At 37.6% G+C, this 16,678-nt stretch overlaps 3 protein-coding genes, 1 long non-coding RNA gene and 1 other non-coding gene across 6 annotated transcripts; 2 read left to right on the top strand and 3 right to left on the bottom strand.

Annotated features, from left to right (window-relative positions):
• Positions 1 to 5,373: 5,373 nt before the first annotated feature.
• Positions 5,374 to 8,597, bottom strand: LOC111810498 (pentatricopeptide repeat-containing protein At4g13650-like). Its single transcript, XM_023697209.1, has 2 exons — positions 5,737 to 8,597; positions 5,374 to 5,602 (listed from the first exon to the last, which is right to left on the bottom strand). The coding sequence occupies exon 1, from the start codon at positions 8,450 to 8,452 to the stop codon at positions 6,086 to 6,088; it is 2,367 nt and encodes a 788-aa protein (XP_023552977.1). The 5' UTR covers positions 8,453 to 8,597; the 3' UTR covers positions 5,374 to 5,602; positions 5,737 to 6,085.
• Positions 8,598 to 8,874: 277 nt separating this feature from the next.
• Positions 8,875 to 8,946, top strand: TRNAT-UGU. The gene has a single exon. It is a non-coding gene; the product is annotated as a tRNA-Thr (tRNA).
• Positions 8,947 to 9,591: 645 nt separating this feature from the next.
• LOC111778416 (transcription factor TCP7-like) lies at positions 9,592 to 11,375 on the bottom strand. The gene has a single exon (XM_023658223.1). The coding sequence runs from the start codon at positions 11,199 to 11,201 to the stop codon at positions 10,449 to 10,451; it is 753 nt and encodes a 250-aa protein (XP_023513991.1). The 5' UTR covers positions 11,202 to 11,375; the 3' UTR covers positions 9,592 to 10,448.
• Positions 11,376 to 12,832: 1,457 nt separating this feature from the next.
• LOC111780037 lies at positions 12,833 to 15,912 on the bottom strand. 2 transcript variants are annotated; one of them, XR_002812790.1, is made up of 4 exons: positions 15,824 to 15,912; positions 15,451 to 15,750; positions 15,116 to 15,319; positions 12,833 to 13,235 (listed from the first exon to the last, which is right to left on the bottom strand). It is a non-coding gene; the product is annotated as an uncharacterized LOC111780037 (long non-coding RNA). The 2 variants fall into 2 exon arrangements; XR_002812792.1 differs by having other exon boundaries at positions 15,129 to 15,319.
• On the top strand, positions 14,767 to 16,557 carry LOC111780028 (sugar transport protein 10-like). The gene is made up of 2 exons (XM_023660287.1): positions 14,767 to 15,314; positions 15,436 to 16,557. The coding sequence occupies exons 1-2, from the start codon at positions 15,009 to 15,011 to the stop codon at positions 16,525 to 16,527; spliced, it is 1,398 nt and encodes a 465-aa protein (XP_023516055.1). The 5' UTR covers positions 14,767 to 15,008; the 3' UTR covers positions 16,528 to 16,557.
• Positions 16,558 to 16,678: the final 121 nt, after the last annotated feature.

Raw genomic sequence — 16,678 nt, 5'->3', positions numbered from 1 at the left:
ACATCTAAATTAAAAAAAAAAATGTTGTCACGAGATGCATTTAAAATTTCTGAACGTATCGATATTGTATACTTTGGCACGTAATATATCATCGTTAGTCTTACGGTTTTAAAACGCGCTAGGGAGAGGTTTCTATACCCTTATAAGAAATGTTTCGTTTCCCACTCCAACCAATGTGCGATCTCATATTCCACTTCTAGTCCTCACTGGCACACTACTCAGTGTTGGGCTCTAATACCATTTGTAACAACTCAAGCCCACCGCTAGCGAACATTGTCTGTCATCGCCTATTATGTATCGTCGTTAACCTTACAGTTTTAAAACACATGTACTAGGAAGAGGTTTCCACACCCATATAATTCGTTCCCCTCTACAATCGACGTGGGATCTTACAATTAGGAGGCTGACAATGATACATAACGAGTCAAAATAAACAATATCTACTAGTAATGAACTTAGCCTGTTACAAAATAGGATTGAATGTACGAAAAATAACGACATAATCGAACTTATATGTATTAAATTAAGTTGGACATCTATATATAATAATCATGATCAACATGTTTCCTTATTAGGAAATCATGGATATACTTTATTAAGTATGTCCTTTTGGTAAGGGATAAAGTTTAGGGTTTGTAATTTAGACACCTATATATTACTTTATTATAAAATTGTTATTATATGCTTTTAAATCAAAATATTAGAATGTTGTAACATTATACTAATTTATAAGACAATTTATGGGGTGTTTTTTAATACACAAATTAAGGAACTAAACAAACTTAGGAGCGAAATTAAGTGCAATGAATGAGCAATTATAAGTAGAGATCTGAAAGAAAATGAAATCATGATTATTTTATAGTAATAATTATATAAAGAGTGATAGAAAGGGCCCATATGTTTAAAGTGTATTTTGATTCTTTTATTTTTATTTTTTAATTTTTAACATTATTTAATGAAGACAACCTACCTAAATTATGAGTCCAACTTGGTGGGGTTTATTATATTTACAACTCTTTTTCTTTTTCCAAGTAGCTCACATTTTATTGTCATCACAACTCAATCAATTTATTATTAAAAAAATAATCATAATTAGATTTAAATGGAACCACTACGTCACGGGTTATAGTGTTACAAACACGGCTAGCTAAGAGAAATTCCTTAACCAGTGTTGAATCTGGAGAGAACGATGGTCTAATTTGAATCAACTTTGGTGCAGGTCTACTTCAATGGATCGTGTTACATCACAAGAAAGAAAATTTATATTAGATGCATTAATACGTCAGTTAGTGATAAGAATCACGGTGTTCCAAATGGACCTATTGCCAAGAAGATTAAAAAAAAATATATGTAAACAACAGAATTCAGAATCGGAGAGCTCAATTGATTTCAAACCTGTCGCATTAGCGCCTATCAACATTGGTTAGAAAAAACTATGTTTAATTTCATGAATTATGTAAAAGTTAAATCCAATCTAAATACCCACAATATGTTATGTAAAATTCAGATGGGTGGATGAATGTAATTCAGATCTCAAAGTGAGACGTTTCCCTTAGAAATCCGAGCATCATATTTGCCATTTCTAAGTTTCAGGCAATTATTGTGGTAGAATTGCACCGAGCCACTCAATCAATCCTTGATAAAGTTAGAGTGTGGAGTGACTCAATTTAGAATAAGGTTTCCAAATCTTGCTCCTAGATCTTCGATCGTAAGAGGTAATCTAATTCTAGACTTATCTGTTGATTGATCCAAATTTTGTATAAAGAGATGTTAATTACTTTAATTCAACGATTCTTGCTTCAACATAAACTTGGATCGTTGGACTGAGGATTAGGGTTGCCTTATTAGTTAGGGATAATATTTATATTACAAGAATATAATTAATCAAAATCATATTTTATATATATATCTTAAATAAATAAGAGTAAATTTAAATAAATACATTTATGAAAAAAAAAAAAAAAAAAAACTGATGAGAAAAAAAAGGCGCCAAGCAAAAGGGGATGAGGGTGGGACGGCTACAGTAGCGCCACATGTGCTGCGTTGGTCCGAACCGCGGGAAGGACCAACCCGCGACCGGCATTTTGTTGCCTGTTTTGGCCGGTCTGTCCCTCTGAACCACAAACATCAATTTCAAATCGGTCCTCCCTCTCCTTTGTATAATATTCACATCAATTTTAATTTACAAAATATATTTATTTTTGAATGCCACGTTCTATAATTTTTTTTTTTTTTAACAAAAATGAATTTTTATTCATTAATTATCGCGTCAATTTTGACGATGTTTAAATTTTAATGTGAATTTTCATCCACGATGATAATGAAAAATGTCGATAAATATTTTAAAAATAATTTCAAATTTGAAGAATTAAAACGAAAATTTTGAACCCCACGTTATTTGGTTGGTCTATTGAGTTTCGAGTGTCGCGTTTATTTGAAAAGGGTACAAAATGATGGATTATTTATGAGGTTGCCAATTTTATTTATTTTTTAAATGGGAATTTGAGAAAATAGCTTACAAGAAAAAGGGACCCACAAACAAAATGAAAGGGACAACTTAAAGACTTAGAGACCCTCTTTTCCTTTTGCTTTGGTTCAACAAAATTCCCCCTTTTTTTCTCTGACATTTATTTGGTGTTAAGAAATTCTCATTTTTAAGTCATCATTATCTATTCAAACATCCAAACATTTTCTCATATTTGTCTCCACCCTCCTTCCTAGCCTAGATCGAGGGCGGGCGAGTTTGACTTTTAAAGATTGACCCGTGTTAGGGAGAAAGGCGATCCATTTTGGGTGTAGAGCCTCTCCTTAGCAGACACATTCTAACGATAATACTTAAGAGAGGCCTAAGTGGACAATATCTGTTAGAGGTGGGTTTGAGTTTGCTCTTAAGATAGCTACATGATATGTGACATAATCGCACTTTCGAAGGCAGCGGACTAGCGATTGTGCGGCACTCACTTTCCAACGACAACTGAGCTAAGCTAATTTGTTCTTGCATCGCCTACGGCCAAGCGACGTATGATCGAGCCTCTAGCCTCAGTTTTAAAAGAAGGTTTTAGAAAACGAGGAGAGAGAGATTTTAGAAAGAGAGATTTTGGAAAGAGACGTTATATAAGCAAGCAAGAGAAAGATAACAACGGCTTAGCATATATAACCTTGGGTAGGGAGAAGTTGACAACTAGTCATATCCCCCTATAGTACATTCTGAGCCATTTTATGTCTGGTAGACCTAGACATGATATTTTTTTAGGTGTCATACGCCCTAGAACTACAAAAGGAAAAACACTAGAATGAAAAGACATGACAAGGGTTTGGCTTGTCATGGGCAACACGCCCTGGACGAGCATGACCGTGACAATATGCACATAGAGGGAACGACCTCTAATATTATTATTTATTTAAAAGAAATGAAAATGAATAAAAAAAAAAAAATTGTTTTTAGGGTTTATGCATTTGGGCTGAGTTGGAATTGGACCAAACTCATCACATGCAATAAAATAAAAAATAAAATAAAAATAAAAATTAAAATAAAAGGAAGAAGTAGAAGAAGAATAATGTATAGAAAAAGAAAAGTGTAGGGCATGAATGTTCCCATGTGTTTATCTTCCCCATAACCCACAACCTATTTTATTATTATTTTCTTTTTTTTTAATTAAAAATTTAGTGTAACGTCTATTTAGACCACAAACTGTCTAATAGATTCTTAAACTTTAAATTTTGTATTCAATGGGTTCTAAAAGTTGAGAGATCGTTTAAGAACGTATTAGACACAGATTCAAAAGTCGGGTAATTAATTTTGTTTAGGATTGTGGTGGGCAAGAAGGCAAACCAAACCACATTGAAGCTCAATTATTAAAGCTCATGGCTTGCTAAGTGTGCAAAACCTTTTTGGATTCTGGAAAAAAGTGAGGGTTTTAGGCAGATTGTTATAATTCAATTTTTTAACTAAAANTAAAAAGTTATTGTGCTTTTAAAGCTGATTGGGATTATGTTCAAAGTTGATACAACCCCACTGAAATTACCCAACTTTTTTCATTATTTTTCCTATATTATTATGTTCATCAAGTGAGATTGCTGCAAAGAAAAAGGTTAGAATTGTAAGGCTGCAAGGGAAAAGAAGAATGGGTGTACTATTCTAGTACATAATAATTTGAGTCATGTTCATTCATTATTATAACTAATAATTTTAGTTGAGCAAATTTTAGTAGTGATTATTTTAGTAATATGGTAGTACTCGAAAATTCGTGATGTTGGTATGGTGTTGCGGTTTGTGTGTTTGAGGAACTTAGCGTTATGATAAGTGGTATTAGAGCTAAAAGTTTGGCCTAAGTCATGGTTGGTAGGAAACAAAAACAGTACGCTAGTGTTGTCTAGAGGTTTGATAGGAGCAGATTTGTAATTGTGTAGACTCTTTGTTTGTGAGATCCCACATCGGTTGGAGAAGGGAGCGAAGTATTCGTTATAAGAGTGTGGAAATCTCTCCCTAATAGACGTGTTTTAAAATTGTGAGAGTGACGACGATACGTAACAAGCGAAAGTGGATAATATTTACTAGTGGTGGGTTTGGGCGGTTACAAATGGTATCAAAGTTAGACACTGGACGGTGTGCTAATGAGGATGTTGGGTTCTCAAGGGAGGGAGCGATGGATTGTGAGATTCCATATCGGTTGGAGAGGGACATTTCTTTTAAGGTTGTGGAAACCTCTCCCCGTTTTAAAACCGTGAGGCTGACGACGATACGTAACGAGCTAAAGTGGACAATATATGCTAGCAGTAGACTTGGACTGTTTAAATTATTACACAACTGAAGGGACAAATTTCGAGTAAGTAGGTTGTTTCTTCTAAGAAAGATGAGTTGATTAGGCAGGCCAAAAGATGTAAAGAATGTAGAATGTGTCGTGTAATTAGATATATTTTGAGGATGAATTTCAGGTATAATGGAGGGTTCATGCACGGTTGTGGTCTGACATGTTGATGAGTACTGCTTCATACGCAAGTATGTGAAGACTCTTTACCGTAACGACAAACTCGAGCTTTTAATACATTGTTAGTTGTCTCGAGTAATTGTAAATTTCAATTATTAATTTCTTTTTTTTATTTTTAGAACACGAGAAAGTTGATTATAAAAATTAAGTACGAGTAAAATAATCTTTTGATTAAGGATGATATAAGTTAATTAATCAAATGTGTATGATAAGTTAATTAAAAAAATGATTGAGGTAAGAGACAAAAAATGATTAACAAAGCACGTTTGTACGTATCTTTTCAATAAATAATAGAAAACATGAAATAATTACATAAATTTCATTTTAAAAAATAATAATAAATAAAAAAAGAAATGGATAGAAAATCAACATTTAGTAGTTCGGGTTGACCCACGGGCCGATTTGTTTTGGCCCATATCAGGCCCAATCTAACGGGCCGAAACAATTTTAGTCTCATTGGATTAGGTCCAATAGGCCCAACCCATAAACCAACCAAAAAACCCAACTTTGCTTGCTGGTTAGCTGAAGTCATTTGGTAAGCTGCAGCTCACAGCCTCACAGTGTTTGTCACCATACTTTGGGTAGCTTCCTCTGTCACCCAACCAGAGCTCTTCCTATATAAAAAAATCCATGTAACGACTTCAGAAATATCACCTTAATTTAAGGGTTCGTTTGAAACGACTTTCTAAGGGCTTAAAAACACCGTAAGAGAAGAGAGATTCCGTATTGCAACTTGCAAGTAATGTACCTGAATTTAGTACGCTGAAAAACCTCGGTGATACGTGTAGACCACGGCAACTCTCGGAAAGAGATTTTTGCCACGAATGCAAGTGAAAAGCACCTCGAGGTTTCACATGAGAATTTTAAGTGAGTTTTTTTCCACGTTGGAACAATAAGTTTCAAAATCTCCCAAGCCCACCATGGCAACTCTTCGAGCTTTCCCATATGGGCTTCCTCTAAAAGTTTTAAAACGCGTTTGCTAGAGAGAGGTTTTCGCACTCTTATAAAGAATGTTTCGTTTCTATCTCTAACTGATGTGGGATCTCACATATAGTTCGGGATTCAAACGTAGAAAAGACGATTCCATTTCCTTTTTCTTATGTCTCAACCCTGCTATAGCCTGGGTCTTTCAGAACCTCTCTATCTGTCATCCCCTTTCTTATCTTTGCAGCATCTTCCCAACTATTCCCTTCAGTATACACCTTTGACAATAACACAAAGGCTGCATCATTCTGGGGAGCCAATGAAAGCAACTTTTCAGCAGTCCATCGCCCCAATTCTCTATTCCCATAGATCCTACATCCACTAAGCAAAGATCTCAATATGGCAGGCCAAGGTGAAAACGGCATCGACTCAATTACATATCGAGCGTCGTAAAGGAATCCATTCCTCGACAGCATATCGACTAAGCAACCATAGTTATCACGAGACGGTGTGATATTATACTCCGACTTCATAGTTCGAAACAGAGAACGACCTTGTTCTATAAGACCAACGTGAGCACAGGCTGAAATAACTGAGACAAATGTGGCTTGACTAGGCTGTAGATTAGCATTCCTTATTTTCTCAAAAACTTGGATCGCTTGCCAAGCAAGACCATGATGAGCATAAGCCATGATCATAGAGTTATAAACAATAATGTCATTGGACTCACCTGACTTCTCAAATGCTCGCTGTGCACTTCCTATGTCGCCACATTTTGCATAGGCATCTATAATGGCACTAGCGACATGCACATGGAGCCCAAATCCCATCTTTTCTGCAAGTGAATGGATAGCCTTCGTTTGGTGATAAGCTGCACTGCTAGAACAGCCATTCAGTATGCTGCTGAGAATAAACTCATCAGGCTTCTCATCAGATTCCATTAGAACATTCAGAAACATAAAGGCTTCATATGTATGATTTTGGTGCACCAAGGCAGATATCACAGCTCCCCAGGTCGCCATATCTACACTCTCAAGTTCATTAAAGATCTCAAATGAACTTTCGAGGAATCCTATAATGATATAACATTTCATCAATGAACATGAAACATACCTGTTAGAACCAAAACCAGCCTTCAATGAAGCACAGTGAAGCTGTCTGCATAGCCATGGGTTCTCAGATTTGCAGGCAGTCTCTATAATGATGGAGTACGTATATTCGTTGGCTTCGACACCTAGACTGGAAAAGGTCCTCAAGGCTTCCATGTCAAAAGAGTTCAAACTGTATGCCAGGATTAGCTGATTCCAAGCAGATATAGGCTTGAAAACTAGAGAGTCAAATACTGAGAGTACCATCTCCATTAACCCACATTGAGCAAACATACTAAGCATTGAGCTCACAACACTAGATTCATAAAGAAAACCCAAATGAACTGCAAGAGAAAAGAACTGAAACCCAAGTTTACAATCAAGTAGTACTCCACATACCCGAAATAAGCTCGAGAAAGTGATATGGTTAGGCTTCATGCCCTCTAGCATGAACTTGCCAAACAAGTTCACGATTTCTTTCGCATCGTTTTCGTCGGAGAAGCCTCCAAATACTGTATTCCATGATATAATGTCTCTGCTTTGCATACTGTTAAAGGTTTTCAAAGCAGAGTTCTTCCTGCCATTTATGAAGTACATATCCATGAGAGCGTTCATTGGCTCGGTGGATGTTAATCGATGTCGAAGGATGAATCCATGAAGTTCTTTTCCAGAATCCAAATCCTGAATTATTGAGCATGCTTTGATAGCACTAACAATGGTGAACTTGTCCATCTTTATACCCTTGCTAACCAACAAAGATACAGCACTCAGAGCTTCCAAGCCATGGCCACAGTTAGTATAGCCTCCAATCATGGCATTCCAGCAACCAACATCTACTTTATCCATCCATTCAAAAACCAACTTAGCTGAAGTAATATCCCCAAGCCTTGCATACATGCTCAAAGTTGAACCACCAACAAAGACATTCTGCTCTATCCCAAGTTTCCAAGAAAGACAATGAACACTCGAACCAAATCGACAGGCTCCGATATCCGCACACGCCTTCATCACACTACCAAGAGTGAACTCATTAGGCACCAACCCAACCCTCATCATGTCCAAAAAAGTCTCCAAGCAAACTTCAAACTCTCCATTCTCAGCCGCACCCGAAATGATCAAACTCCAAGATACTACATTTCTCAGTGGCATTTCTTCAAACACCTTGAGTCCTTCACACAGAAACCCGCATTTGCAGTACATCTTAACCAGATTATTCATGGAAAAAGTATCATAAGTGAACCCCAGCTTACAGATATGACCATGTATTTGAGCACCAAAAATGAATGATTTTACATTTTCAGACAGAGAAAGAGCAGCGGCAATGGTTTGAGGGTTGTTTCTACCAACTGGGAAATCATAAGAAAAAGATAAGAAGCGTTGAAACAATGGATGGAAGTTAAGGGCTCTGTTAGCTAAGAGAACTAAGCCACTTCCTAATGCTGAGGCTTTCATGACATTGATGTCAAATTCAATTTATAATCAACCCTATTGAGTTGTTCTTGAAGATGGTTGATTCAAATCAACAAATAAGTGATGAGTTCTATAAAAAAAACGCTTAACTGTGACACAATTGAAAGGACGAACACTTAGCTGATCCAAATTCATAGTTTTTGTTCTTCACTTGCTTTCAAAAGTAAAAGGAAGCTGGGTTTTCCCACCCATACATACATACATATATATATATATATATAAACATATTAAAAAATAATTATGAAATCAAATCTTAAATTTAGTTATTATAAATTAAATAATAATATTAATTAAAAATATATTTTAAGATTGTTTTCCGATTTTCCTTTTAAACTAGCTGAATTGTCTTTCCAAAATTAGTATTTATTTTTAAATTAAACAATATTCCATTTCTTTCATCAGTTGCCCCTATAGCTCAGTGGTAGAGCGTCAGTCTTGTAAACTGAAGGTCTGTAGTTCGATCCTGCATGGGGGCAAAAGTATATTTCTTTTGAATTTTTTTAACCTTTTCGAACTCAAGCAAAGAATATGTTTTGCTACATTCAAGTACAGCCTTTTTCAACCCCTAAACTTTACAAATTGTTCAATTTTGATTACTACTTACTACATTTGAATGTAATCATGTTTTCGAGAAGGAGAAGCTGTAACGAGTATGTTACGGGGAGAGCGGACAAGAAGTTTCATCACGTTTTTGACAAGGAGAAGCTGTAAAGAGTATGTTACGGGGAGAGCGGACAAGAAATTCCATCATGTTTTTGATAAGGAGAAGCTGTAAAGAGTATGTTACGAGGAGCTGACAAGGAATTCCATTAATAACTGACCGCTCAAACCCGATCAACTTCAAGTAGTTATGGTAACCACTCACATGTCTCCCTCTTCATTATAGGGAGAGAAGGAGAAAAGTTGGCATTAACAGCACCAGCTCAGTTTGCTTTGAAGCAAGGAGGCAAACTCATGTCTACTCCACCCAACACAGGTTATATCATGCTCTCTTCAAGAACCTTCAAACTTTCTACTCAAATCATCACAACTTTTCCACAAACTTATTACCACAATTCACTTAATTACTGTGAATATATTGGTGTTAGCTTATCGGATATCGGATCGATCGATCTCGATGATGAACGGAAGAAACAGATATCATTAGAGCCATATAACAATGTTGTTTACAGTGCAGAAAAATGATGTAGAATGGGTTTTGTATGAACAGAAGGTAGGAGAAAGAGCAGGTTTTTGAAGAAAACAATGGGATTTTTATTCACATCAGAGAAATCCCAGAAACAATACACTGACATAAGAACAAAAACACCATTATTGTCACGCCAACAATTTCTAAGAATCATTATGAATACAAATGGAAATTTTTAGGGAAAAAAGAAAAAGAAAAAGAAAATGAAAAACAGAGGTCTTACAGAGAGAGAGATTCGAGCTTCCATTCTTCAAATTCGACCGCCGGCCGCCATGGAAGATGATGAAGAAGTTGAAGAAAACGTCTTCAATGGCGCCACCACTGCAATAAAGCTCCGATTCAAAGTTTAAGGAATCTGCCCGCAATTTCGAGCCCAGCGTTGTTCGAGTTCTTCTTGTTCTGTTCTGTTCTGTTCTGTTCTTCGTCTCGGAAGATCCATTTCTACAGATTTTGATGAATTTTCTGAGCGTAATGTTGTAATGAAATGAATCGTCAATTTGCAGCAGCGATTGGAAGCTGTTCTTGCTCTCGTAAGACGGAAAAGAGAAAACCCTAGAATTTTTTCTGGGAATTTCAAACCCTAAACCTCTAATTTGAACGAATCCATCCATGGAAAAACGAAATTGGATCTACGAATTGTAATTCCAAGCAAACTGAAACCCTAGAATCCTACATTCCCACTAGAATTACCGTTGAGCTGCACACAAGAAAGCAATTGACACACAGATATTTGTACAAAATACGATGAATAATAATTTATCCTCCACCATGACGGAGTTCCTAAGATCATCAGCGAGGGTCATCTTCCCGCCGGCCAGAACCACCGCCACCGGACAAAGACGCCAGTAAATTCAGATGACTGGGAAGGTAATTCCCCACTCTCGCCGCCGACGCTTCTCTAATCGGCTGCTGCGGTTGGGCAAACAACGACGCTTGTTGAGAAATCCCCCCGGGTTGAACCACCATTTCTGAGGGAGCCGCGGCGGCAAAACTCCACACCTGCCCATAATCGGGTCTCGCTGGAACCGCCCAGTACCCACCTGGCCCAGTCGGACCCACTCCCGACCCATCGTCCTTACCGCCGTCGTCATCGGACCTAACGCGCTTGCCGAGAATAAACGGCGTGGGGCCCGAGAGAGCCTGGGGGCGAGAGAGGGAGAGAGTTGAAGTGGTGGAAGAAGGGGAAGAGAGAGAAGTGGAGCCGCCATTTCCTCTGACGGAAAGAGAGACGGAGGAGAAATTAGCCGGGGTAGTGCCGGTACCAGTGGCGGCAATAATAGAGGGCTCAGCCTGGCGAAGGAGCCACTCGATGGTCTGGCCATCGGACTTATGACCAAGCTCTCGAGTCAACTGGAATACTCGAGCGGCGCATATGATGGGCATACGGATGCGGCGACCACGACCATCGACCTTGCTATGGCGGTCCTTGGAGGGAGGCTTTTTAACGACGAGGGCCCCATTTGAAGAGGGCTGGTTTTTGGGGGTATCAATGGCGGCGCCATTGGAGACTCCATTGGTGTTGCCAGAATCGGAATTCGACATGAAGAAGAAGATGCAGACTTCAGTGCTTTGTTCAGAGATTGAAGCAGGAGAGGAGATGACAGAAGAAGGGTTAGAAGGAGGTAGCAATGGCTGCCATGGCCGATGGTAGAGAGAGAGAGAGAGAGAGAGAGAGAGAGAGAGAGAGAGAGAGAGAAGGGTTTTGTTAATGGAAGGGGTAATTCGGGAAGAGAAGAGGGCTAATGATTGAGAGAGGCACGAGCTGGTGGCGACAGAAGGAGGGCACATGGGTGGTGGGGTCCACTCCTTATATCCCCACAGCTCATACTCTCTCTCCTGCAAAACCAAAACCCCACTCTCTTTTTTCTGCGCTTTGTCCCCACGCGCTCAGTGACTGAAATTTATTACGTTAAAGAGATTAAATAATAATAATAATAATCAATTTACCGAGCATCTAATACAGTTATTATTATTTTTAATTTTTGCAGAAAAATATCGTGTAAGCCGTAAAATATAAATAAATAAATAAAACGAGATAAACATCAAAATATAATAAATATTTATTAAGGAAATGATATATTTAAAATGGAGAATAGCTAGCAATAAAATAATATACAAGTAAAAGTAGCTTTCAAAAAATTTATAATGAGATTTTATAATCCAATTAAGACGCCTGCCGACCTTAACTTATAATTTTTTTATTTGCATATTAACCCCTAAAAAATGGGGAGACAACGAAAATAAGGAGATCTTGGAGGGGTTTGATGGATACTTTTGCAAATAATATATTGTCATCATTACCCAAAAACCAATGGTACTTAGCCAACAAAATCCCGTGTAACACGGGCTCTATAATTTCAACTCTTTAAAATATTTTTTAATAAATAAGTTAATGAGGAGGGAAATGTCGTTTTTAGCCTCTTTTTTGGATTAATTTATGATTAATAATTCATTACTTTGGTTTAATATTTTTCTTTTTCTTTTTTAATTTTATTTATTAACCACTACGTTATATTAATTCTATTAATTTAATATCACACGGCGATTTTTGAGGATTTTGTGATTTATATTTTGTACCTTTATTTTTAATGTCTATTTTTTTTTTCTTTCTTTTAATCACTTGTGGTGGAACATTCCTCATTCTATTTTGTTATATTATCAAATCTCACCCCTATACGTTGTACAATTCCAATTTAACTTTAAAGTTTGATTTTTATGACAATAAGATGACAGATCATATATATATATATATATATATATATATATATATATATATATGTGTGTTAACATCTTACAGAGTTCTTTTTAATATAAAATATTATTTAAAAATGTTCAATTTTAGAAACATTTATAAATGTTGGAATAATTTTTAAATAAAGAACAAGATCCACTCTCCCTTCCAAATATTTTCCATAACGAAAAAGTATTTAATATTTGCTAGCGGATATGGATCGAAAATTGTTTTAAAGCGCGTTTTTTCCAGCCCACCTCAAGGGAGCTTCCCCTATATATATATATATATATATATAAAGAAACGTGTTTTATAACATTGAGGGAAAACCTGATGGATTGATTCATGAATGGATCCAAAGAGAAACAACATTCAGTCTTAAAGCTCATCCTCTCATGAGTTGGATGAGTTTGAATGGAACCGACTTGTTTAGGGAAGAAGAGATAGAAACCACATCTTGAATATTCCAATGGGAAGGCGTTTCTTTAGCAATTATATATATAGTGAATATATAGTGAAGAGTGGTTATAAACTCACCTCCACAACCTATGCTTCCTTATGGAATATTTATATACCATCAAGATTCAAGTCTCAAAACATTCTCCCTACAAACAGGAATGTGTTTAGAAGGAAGCTGGTTGTATGTAGTATTATTATGAAGAGCTTGGAGATGAGGATAACCTGCTAATCTGTAGTTTGGTCAACTCGGAATGCACCTGGCCAGATGCTTTCAACAAGCCTGACAGACACCTACACGACCCGATTGATTGGGCTCCAAACTCCCAGAAAGATTACATGACTGCGCAGGGGATCCGGCCCCCATGCTTCGCATGTTGATGCAGCTCCTGTACAAAACTCATAGGTATTGGGAGACAATAAATGAGGGAATTAATATGGGAAAAAAGAAAATTACCCAAATTCTCATTCCTACTAAAAGAAATGTTGATGAGATGAGGGAGTGGGTGTTTTAATGTATGGGAGCGAGCAGCGCCGCTCTGGTAAGCGGGCCGTCCTTGGGAATCTACAGAGCATACGTATATGGCGAGAAAGAAAGGTTACTACTCTCTTTCTTTCCCGTGTAATCAAATTACCAACCATTTGTAAGTCCGATTGACTCGAGACGGACGCACCAAACAAGGCCTAACATCCAGGTTCCACCCACCCCCTTCCCCCCAACATCTCAGAGCCCCCATTTGGGTTATAAGCCAGCATTGCCTGGCTCGGCGACCCTTTGATTCCCAAACTCAAACTGGCAGGCAAACCCACTTTAGATTCAACTTTTTTCGGGACAATTCATTTTCTAATTCATAGAATACAGCACCAGCAAATAAATGGGTAAAATTTACTTTACCCATTTAATGTTTTTTCCAATTTTTTATTAAAAAGAAACTAGCCTACTAAATACTATCAGACATTAAATCAATTTTGTACCTAATTTATTAATTACTTCTTAAATTTTTTTAATATGTTCCACTTTTATCTATTTGAAACAAATGTCCCCAATCTGAGCATCTCTAGTCACGTATGTTTGTAAATAAAGAATTATTATGAATCGAAGTACTTTAATTCCTTAATGAAATTAATTGAATTTGTACTACGAGGTTGGGTTAACCAAATCCCATAATCTGAAAACTACTTACGGTCGTAAAGTAACAACCATAGAGCTTTCGTACTTCGATGTCAAAGAAGAAAGAACAAAACCCAGAATGCGAACCTCAACAGTTCCTGGATATCTTAATTGGAAGATAAGAATTACTAATGATCTGATTATCCCAATAATAGGAAGTATGCGAAAACTTGTGTTTACAATCCAAACCAAGTAACCAAAGAAATAGCGGCAAATAGGAAGTTTTCTAAGTTGAGCCTCGGAAAGATGGGGTAATCCCATATTTTTTGGACATTGTTCAACAGAATAAAACTTCCAGAATGGAAATGTTCTAAAAATGGCGTCCGATTTAGATAGCCAGAAGGCATTTGAAACCCCTATATAAGAACCCAACTGAGGCTTGGGAAAATTAAGCCCCAGGGCTAAGCTGAATAAAACCTGTTCTTTCCTGAACATGACATAAGGGATTTATTTTTTTCTTTGTATTAGTTCTTTCTCTTTTGTCTCAGTGGATTTAAGGGTCTATCAGTTTCTTATAAATATATATTATATATATACATCTATATAAATTATATACTATATAGGTTTATCCCTTTCTGAAAGACCCCCAAAAAATCCACTGGTGAAATCTTTTCTCCTTCAATTACCAACAAATTTCTTGAAAGAACTAATATAAAACATATTTTATACACAGATTAATATCTAGCTACATTCGTAATCCCTAACATTTTTTAAGGAAAAAAAAAAAAAAAAAAAAAAAGAGNGGATTTGTTGTTCAGGAAGGAAGGAACTATGAGGGTGGAATCACTACATTTGTACTTGTCACCTGTTTGGTGGCTGCCATGGGAGGTCTTCTCTTTGGTTATGATCTTGGAATTTCAGGTTTGTTTGTTTGTTTGGTAGCTTTTGATCCTCGATCCTCTGAGTTTAAGTTTTTTTTTTTCCCCCTAATGGAAGAAATTTGTTTAGAACTTTTTGGCTTTGGGATGTTTTGGCAGGTGGGGTTACTTCAATGCCAAGTTTCTTGGCTCATTTTTTCCCATCTGTTGTGAAGAAGATGAAAAGTGTCCATGAAAGTGAGTACTGTAAATTTGACAGTGAACTACTAACATTGTTTACCTCTTCCCTTTACCTTGCTGCTCTGGTGGCTTCCTTCGCCGCGTCCGTCATTACCCGGAAATTTGGCCGCAAACCATCCATGTTTATTGGAGGTCTTTCCTTCTTATTTGGTTCCATTCTCAATGGTGTTGCTAATAGCATTGCACTGCTCATCATTGGCCGTTTGTTGCTTGGCGTTGGTGTTGGATTTGCCAATCAGGTATGCTGTCATTACAGAAATACAGACAATATATTAAAGAAAATGAATCGATTCAATGCAGAAGTAGCAGTAATTGTTTACTCAATTTGATTGATTGAATGGATTTGTTTTTGGTGTGCAGTCTGTGCCAGTTTACCTTTCTGAAATGGCACCAGCCAAAATCAGAGGTGCTCTGAACATGGGCTTCCAAATGGCCATCACAATCGGCATCTTGGTGGCGAATCTTGTAAATGTCGGTACAGCCAAAATCGTAGGCGGATGGGGATGGAGAGTCTCACTGGCTCTCGCCGCAGTCCCCGCCGTGATGATGACCGTCGGATCCTTCTTCCTTCCCGATACTCCTAACTCCATTCTCGAAAGAGGATACACAGAGAAGGCTAAGAAGATGCTACAGAAAGTTCGTGGTACCGACGATGTCCAAGAGGAGTTCCAAGACCTAGTCGATGCAAGTGAATCAGCAAAGATGGTAGATCATCCATGGACCAACATAATGAAACCACAATACAGACCTCAACTCGTGATGTGCGCTTTAATCCCATTCTTCCAGCAACTAACCGGCATCAATGTCATCATGTTCTACGCTCCTGTTCTGTTCAAGACTCTCGGATTCGGCGACGACGCATCTCTAATCTCTGCCGTCATCAGCGGTGGCGTCAACGTCCTGGCAACCCTAGTCTCAATCTTCACAGTCGACAAATTTGGGCGAAGAATCCTGTTCCTGGAAGGCGGAGTACAGATGTTTATCTGCCAAATCCTAGTCGGAACGCAAATCGGCGTTAAATTCGGACTCAACGGAGAAGGAACCCTATCAAAAGTCGACGCAAACATGATTCTATTCCTAATCTGCGTATACGTCTCGGCATTCGCCTGGTCTTGGGGACCATTAGGTTGGTTGGTACCAAGTGAAATCTGCCCGCTGGAAATCCGATCTGCAGGACAAGCAATCAACGTATCAGTGAACATGTTGTTCACCTTTGTCATCGCTCAGGTGTTCCTGTCGATGCTTTGCCACATGAAATTCGGACTGTTCTACTTCTTCGCAGGGTTTGTGTTGATAATGACCGTGTTCATCTATTTCTTCTTGCCGGAGACGAAGAATGTGCCGATTGAGGAGATGAACAGAGTGTGGAAGGCGCACTGGTTCTGGACCAAGTACATTCCTAACGAAGCGGTCATCGGCGGCCCAGTCGAAAAGCACGGCGGCGATGTATGAAGAAATTTATAAACCTCCCGGAAAATTAAACAAACGAGCAATTTTTATTTATTTGATCTTTTAGCCTCATCCATTTCTGTAATTATGTTTTCTTTTATGATGGGGCGAGCGCTTGTTTTTCTCCTAATAAAAATATATATTTATCTAATTA

Source organism: Cucurbita pepo, chromosome LG01 (assembly GCF_002806865.2).
Source record: "Cucurbita pepo subsp. pepo cultivar mu-cu-16 chromosome LG01, ASM280686v2, whole genome shotgun sequence".
Taxonomy (NCBI): domain Eukaryota; kingdom Viridiplantae; phylum Streptophyta; class Magnoliopsida; order Cucurbitales; family Cucurbitaceae; genus Cucurbita; species Cucurbita pepo.
The sequence above is the reverse complement of the archived record's forward strand: the minus strand, read 5'-3'. Positions and strand labels throughout refer to the sequence as shown.

Bases quoted from the DNA above. Each gene is read 5' to 3' on its own strand.
- LOC111778416 (XM_023658223.1), bottom strand. From the start codon at position 11,201: ATGTCGAATTCCGATTCTGGCAACACCAATGGAGTCTCCAATGGCGCC.
- LOC111810498 (XM_023697209.1), bottom strand. From the start codon at position 8,452: ATGAAAGCCTCAGCATTAGGAAGTGGCTTAGTTCTCTTAGCTAACAGA.
- LOC111780028 (XM_023660287.1), top strand. From the start codon at position 15,009: ATGCCAAGTTTCTTGGCTCATTTTTTCCCATCTGTTGTGAAGAAGATG. The intron at 15,315-15,435 runs GTATGCTGTCAT...TTTGGTGTGCAG, and splicing joins GTGTTGGATTTGCCAATCAG to TCTGTGCCAGTTTACCTTTC.